The 6,845-nt window shown below is 34.8% G+C and overlaps 1 protein-coding gene across 1 annotated transcript; it reads right to left on the reverse strand.

The window, feature by feature from the left end:
* Nucleotides 1-574: 574 nt before the first annotated feature.
* Nucleotides 575-1,453, reverse strand: LOC133882871 (uncharacterized). Its single transcript, XM_062322100.1, has one exon. The coding sequence runs from the start codon at nucleotides 1,392-1,394 to the stop codon at nucleotides 705-707; it is 690 nt and encodes a 229-aa protein (XP_062178084.1). The 5' UTR covers nucleotides 1,395-1,453; the 3' UTR covers nucleotides 575-704.
* Between the last annotated feature and the right edge of the window lie 5,392 nt (nucleotides 1,454-6,845).

Genomic DNA, 6,845 nt, shown 5'->3' on the forward strand with positions numbered 1-6,845 from the left:
AAATAAAATAAAATAATAAAAAAGAAGAAGAAGAAGATAGAAGTCAAGCTAGTGTAGTTTGTATATCTATAGCCTGGGGGAAGAAAATTTCTTGCATGAGATTTCTTACAAAAAAGCTTTTAAAAGTGGTATATATCCCTTAACATGCATACGAGGAATGCATATTTTTTTAATAGCATTAATAAAATAAAAAAAATATGTATTTCTTACGTACTTAAAATACGCATGTTATTTTTACAACTTAATTTGTAGCATACCCTTACGCTTAGTTTGTGAAAAAATTCTATCAATAGCTGAATTAATAATGGGTCGTAGACATAAATGAAAAGAAATTTTATTGTTAGGTGGGGTGATAGACTCCGAGGGATTTTTTATATATTTATTATAAAAAATTTAGCAATTCAAACAATAAAATTGTTGTAATCTCTATCGAGTCCATACAAGGTAGAGGAATTTCCACATTTGCATGAAGCATCATTTTGGTGAACTGGCTCATCTTCACCACTCAAAATCGTATTCTATTATTAGTATATTACTAAACTCTAGAAGATAAAGAGTGAAAAGTCATAGTGAGTAGCAGCCAGGCGGCTAGCCATGGCGTAAACTTTCATTTATTCGGATAGTTTATTTATTTCATCAAATATGATGATGCAGGATACACTATTTATCATGTAAAATACACTTTATTTTAAGTCCCAGCCCTTTTAATTTCCATACTTGGCCTTGTACTCGCTCCAGAGCTGATCAACTGACTTTCCAAGCAATTCAACAAAAAAGTTAGCATTATAACCACTCCTCATTTTCTTGTTCAACTCAGCCACGAACCCATTTTTAAGACTATTGCAATAGTCCAGAAACCGAGCTGTAACATCGTACCCCTGGTCCCATCGATCACCTTGTCCAGGCTGCACCCAGTGGCTTGGCGCGTACCCTGCCTTCAACCTCAAAAAATCAGCAATTCCTTCAATCAGTCCTCCGGGGACCTGCTGTCCGTTACCATTCCACTGCCAAACATGTGTCATTTCATGGTAAAGCACCCCGGTGAACTCCCTTTTCACATCACCTGAATAGCCGTTGATGTATCTCGCACTAACATGGATCTCGTTATTGCTAGTATATGCAACTCCATCCATGTCGTCGATAAACAAGCTCACTTTCAGCACGTTCTTTCTATCGGCGGCGTCATTTTGCTGGAAGAGCCTCCATATGAAGTCCGTGGCAGAAACCAAGGTTTGCCTGCTGTACTCAGATCCAATATCGTTGTTAAAGCGAACCCCACCAGGAGTGTTCCCGGCGGTGTTGGTGACTACGTAGTCAACTGCATGCATGCCTTCAATGGCTGCTAGGGTTACTAGGAAAGAGAGGAAAAAGTACATGTGGTGAGATCGAGCCATGGTTGTTGTTTGTGTTAGTGCTTTGCTTTTGGTTGGTTTTGCACAAGAAATGCAGTGGTGCTCTATGGTTTATATAGGGAGTAAGAGCTTTCAGTAACTTTGCAAGGTGGTCCTCGCACTACTTACATATTAATACATTATTACGTACGGGCGTTAGCCATGGAAGAGACACGCACCTCATTCTTCCTCTTTTTTGGTTTTGCCATTTGTGCCCGACATTGACTTTGACCAAGACTTGGATCAGTACAATGACTTTTGCAAAGTTGCCAACCAAATAGCACCGGCCTATTAATGCCGTGTCCGCGTTTCCGGGTTTGAAAATTACTCGCCCCTCCCCTCTTCCTACAAATTTTTTTAATGATTAAAAAATAAGATTGATGCGATCGATATGAAATTGAAATAATTTATATGAAAAAAGTGATCAAAAATTTGTATTGTAATGAGTTTTTACTTAAAAAGTATTAAAAATGTGTTCATGTAATATAAAAAGTGAAAAAAATTAAGAATATTTTAAAGTTTATATTTTTTGGGAGAAATAAAAATAAGGGAAAGGAATGAGAAAATGAAGAAATAACAGGTTTCAAATATTAAAGTGAATTGAATGAGAAAAATGTAGCTTTAATATCATGAAACAAAAGATAGAATAAAGGAAATTAAAAGAGAATAAAGAGAGAGACACGTAGTATCATAGCTACAATATTTTCCTTTATCTTTGTTTGTATTTTTCTTGTTTTTTTTTTTTTTTCAAGTTTCTTTTTGACAGACACGTTTATGGTCCGTGTTGGCCGGATTTTTTGAACCACTCTTTCACTTAGGTTTAAAGTCAGATTTATCTAGCTTAGGGTACTGGGGTCTTGTACCTCTTGTTTTTTGTCCTTGTCCTGAAACTTTATTTATTAATATATGATGGCATATGCTATTTTGTAATAATAAAAAAAAACAAATAAAAAAAAAACAAAGTGATTGTTCAGCAGACATCATCCTTGACTGGAGTAATTATAAATGAACTTATAATTGGGATAGTTTCTTTCATGGATTGTAATCTTCTAAGTAGAATTTTCAACGGATCGTAAGGGAGTAGATTTTTCAAGATCTTATCTCACCTCTGATATATATAACAAGATGAGTTTGAAATTTTTTTAACAAAATTGGGTGTAGGTTCAAGTTTAATTAAATAATATATTAAGAAAAATGCTAGGTTGTACATCCATTTTCTCCCCATGTACTCCTACGATGACGTGGATGCATTTTTTTTTTTTGTTTAATGAAATGCTAGCCTCTAAACACATGTTTTGGAAGTTAACGATTTTGTCTTAGTAATGGACAAACATGCATGGTTTAGAAAATTAATTTTCTTGAATTTTCTAACCTTGAGAGAGAGAGAGAGATTTTAGGGATTTCAAATTTTGGGAGAATATTTCGAGGTTTTAGTAAATTTTGGGAGATTTTAGTAAATTTTGAAATTTGTAAATGTCTCTTCCAAAAAAAAAAAAAAAAAAGTGAGTTTAGAAGTTAGCATTTCATTAAATAAAAAAAAAAATTAAAAAAAATCCAATTCATCACAGGAGTATATGAGTTTAACCATGGACTACATTTTTTCTATCTTGAATAATATAAAATTGTACTACATAACTCTTTATTTATAGAGATAATACGTAGTGAACAAAAAATAACAAACTAAATAACGTAGAGAATGAACCAAAGACAATAAATCCTAAAAAAATAATATCAAATACTCTTAACAAATATTATCCATGATAGGTTGATATCATATAGATAAAAGTTTGTGTTAATACTTAGCCCCTCAAGTGTCATAAACTCATAATTTATCATTTCAAACTGCAATTTATTATTTAACCCAATTTTTGGATATGTTTGGCAAGTAAGGGTGAGTTGAATCTTTTTGAGGTAGTAGTAAGAGGATCGGGATCCCCTACAATTTCAAAGAGATCTTAAATTTCTCTAAAATTGTAAAGGATCCTAATTCTAATCCGTAGTGGATCAGATTTACAATTAAAGTAAAGGATCATCCTTGATTGTTCAGCCAACATCATCCGTAGTAAGAAGTGATAGATGTGATATAAAGTAAAAAAAATTTGTATGGAAAAGTAAAAAAAAATTGTATTGTAGTAAATTTTTTTATTTAAATAATAATAAAAAATTATTGATATAATATAAAATTAGAATATTTTAAAGTTAGTTGTTTTTTAAAAAAGTAAAAATAAAATGAAAAAATTTTCCTTACTTGCCAAACAAGATTAGTTTAAAAAGTTAAATCATAATACTTTTCAACTCCTTGTAGTACTTCATCCCTAAAAGTTTTAAGGTAGTTTCACACCACCTTCATTCAAGAAAACCTGAAGGCTGCAGATGCAGATCTACTGATCTAGAGGGCAGAACAGTCAGATTGTTGTACCTCTAGAAGCAGCGAGCGGTGGTTGGTTCGAACCGATAAGTTTGGGTCAGCTAAAAAAGCCGAGCCAGTCAACGATATCGACTTGACGAAAAACTTGCTTTTATTTTGAACCTCTATATGAATTCCGCATAAAACTTATGCTCCGTTTGTTTCGGCGTAAAATGATTTTTGGAAAATAATTTCGATATTTTCCGGTGTTTGGTAGGGGCGAAAATAATAGTCAACCGGAAAATGATTTCTGTTTGACCAAAAATGCTTAGTAAATTTTGGAAAATGATTCATTTTCCGAAGACGTCTGACGCGGTCGATTTATTTTAAACAACGCAATCGATCTTCACGTTTAAGCAGCCGACCACCATCGAAATCTTGCCCATATCGAATTCCGACAACATCCAGATAATGTCGTCGGAATCTATCGACGGAATCCGGCCACCTTCGCCGGAATCCGGTCAGCCCAGATTCCGGCAACCAATCTGGCCGGATTCCGGAGATCTGGCCGGATCTGGCCAGATGGCCAGAATTTGGTCGGTCTGGCCAGATCCGGCCAGATCGCCGGGATCCGGCCGGCCTCTCTGGCCAGAGCCGGCCGGGAACTGGCCAAGGCCGCCCTGGATTCGGCCAGAGCCGGCCGGATCTGGCCGGGATCCGGCCGGTCTGGCCAGAGAGCCGGCCTGCTCTGGCCGGATCCCAGCCGGCTCTGGCCAGTTCCCGGCCGGCTCTGACCAGAGAGGCCGGATCTGGCCAGATCCGGCCTCTCTGGCAGGAATCCGGCGGGATGGCCGGAATCCGGCCATCCCAGATTCCGACAAAACTGTCCGGATTCCGGCCATTATCTTGAATTCTGATTGTATTAACCGAAATCAAGTAAAAATGGTCAGTTTCTTGTCGGTCAGTGACGGAATCTCGTTATCGATGATTTTTATATTATTTTATATTAATATTTATATGTTTTGAATAAAAATTAATTTTTATAGGTTAATATGTTTGAATGAAAATATAAAAAATATTTGTAATTTTCTGTACGCGCCAAACACCGAAAAATGCTTTCGGCAAAAAATATTTTCCAGAAAAATGACTTTCCTGAAACCATTTTACGACGGAAACCATTTTACGTCGAAACAAACGGAACATTATATTAATTATACAGGAACAATATTCAAATCTATAAAATGCCTACAATCACCAATTGTAATCTATAAAAACTTATATTAAACAAGAGATTTTAACTTTTGTTAGATTCCAGGAAGCATCGTTTGTTGAATGGGGTTGCCCTTATCTAGTGCATATACAAGTACTTGCATGCAATTTCCACGTACAGGGCCACAAAGATCAACCAATAACTAAGAGCAATTGTAGTGAACTCCTCAAAATTTCAGCAGATTTTGACGAAAAATATCACTTTTGTTATTTTAGTTACCTACTTTTCAAAAGTCACTACAAAAAAATTCACAATCTGCCGCGTGTCTACAGTACCGATTACTATAGACACACGGGCAACTAGCCACGTGTCTTGATTACAACGTGGCTAGTTGTATAAGCCGAACAAGTGGCCGCATGTATTTTTTACACGCGGCTAATTGTACACGTGTATAAAATACACATGTTTGACTAGACGCGTCTATAAAATACACGTGTCTGACTAGACGCATGCATTAATACACGTGTCTAATGAGACACGTGTATTAATACACGTGTCCAAATAGACACGAGTATTAGTACACGTGTCTAATTGTACACGTGTATTTTATACACGTGGCCACATATGGCTGCGTGTAATTACTACACGCGGTTATATGTGGCCGCGTGAATTTTATACACGTGGTCAAATGTTATTTTTTTTCAAATATATATTAAAAATATTTTTTCAGGGAATCAATGCCAAGTTTCATCTTATAGTATCGGTGAACGAAATCAGGGTTTAAAATTCTTTCCTTTTGATCTTTTTAGATGAATGATGTGGAAAACTTTTAGCCATTAGATACAATTTGTTTACCTGTCCCCAGATAGGTATATGCCCCTCAAAGTTAATGGGGCTGTCAGCTTTGCAAGCCTATTCTTTGCCAGCCGATTCGATCTGACTCAATTTTATCATATTTAATCTATCTTAATCAATTAATTCTGCATGAAATATTTTTTTGGAATTTTTTTGTATTTTTTATGCTTAGTGCTATAAAAAAATAATAATCGAATTAAAATTATTTTTGATTTAACTAAAAAAATTTCTTTAGTTTCAAGAAATGATTTTCATATATTTTTAAATTTTGTAAATAATTTTTCAAGTATGAATTTCTTATTCTCAAACCATTGGACCCCCATTAGATCAGCACCAAGTTATCACCGCTGGACCACCACTGAACTACCGACCCACTGTTATACCCCTTATTAGGTCTCTCTCTTGATGGTGGAAGAGATCCCCTATGTAGCATTAATTTTTTGGTGGCCTCTTTCGATAGGCCTTGTAATTTCCTTTTGCTGTTTGTATTGTTATCTAATTTCTTTAAAAAAATAAATAAATAAATAAATTAATTAAAAAATAAAAAAATAAAATAAAATAAAATAAAAAAAAGAAGAAGAAGAAGATAGAAGTCTAGCTAGTGTAGTTTATATATCAATAGCCTGGGGACAGAAAATTTCTTGCATGAGATTTCTTACAAAAAAGCTTCTAAAAGTGGTATATATCCCTTAACATATGAGGAATACATATTTTATTAATGCTATAAAAAATATGTATTTCTTACGTACTTAAAAGACGCATGTTACTCTTACAACTTGATTTGTAGCATACCCTTACACTTAGTTTGTGAAAAAATTCTGTCAATAGCCGAATTAATAATGGGTCGTAGACATAAATGAAAAGAAATTTTATTGTTAGGTGGCACTACAAAAAAATCACCATTTATGGACGGTTTTAAACCGTCCATAAATGGTAAAAAAACCGTCTGGATGGACGGTTTAAAACCGTCCATGATTTTTCGTCCAGAATTCAAATTCTAGACGGTTTTTTCCAAACCGTCTAAAATTCTGGGCGGTTTTGC

The sequence above is a fragment of the Alnus glutinosa genome, chromosome 11, assembly GCF_958979055.1.
Source record: "Alnus glutinosa chromosome 11, dhAlnGlut1.1, whole genome shotgun sequence".
Lineage (NCBI taxonomy): Eukaryota > Viridiplantae > Streptophyta > Magnoliopsida > Fagales > Betulaceae > Alnus > Alnus glutinosa.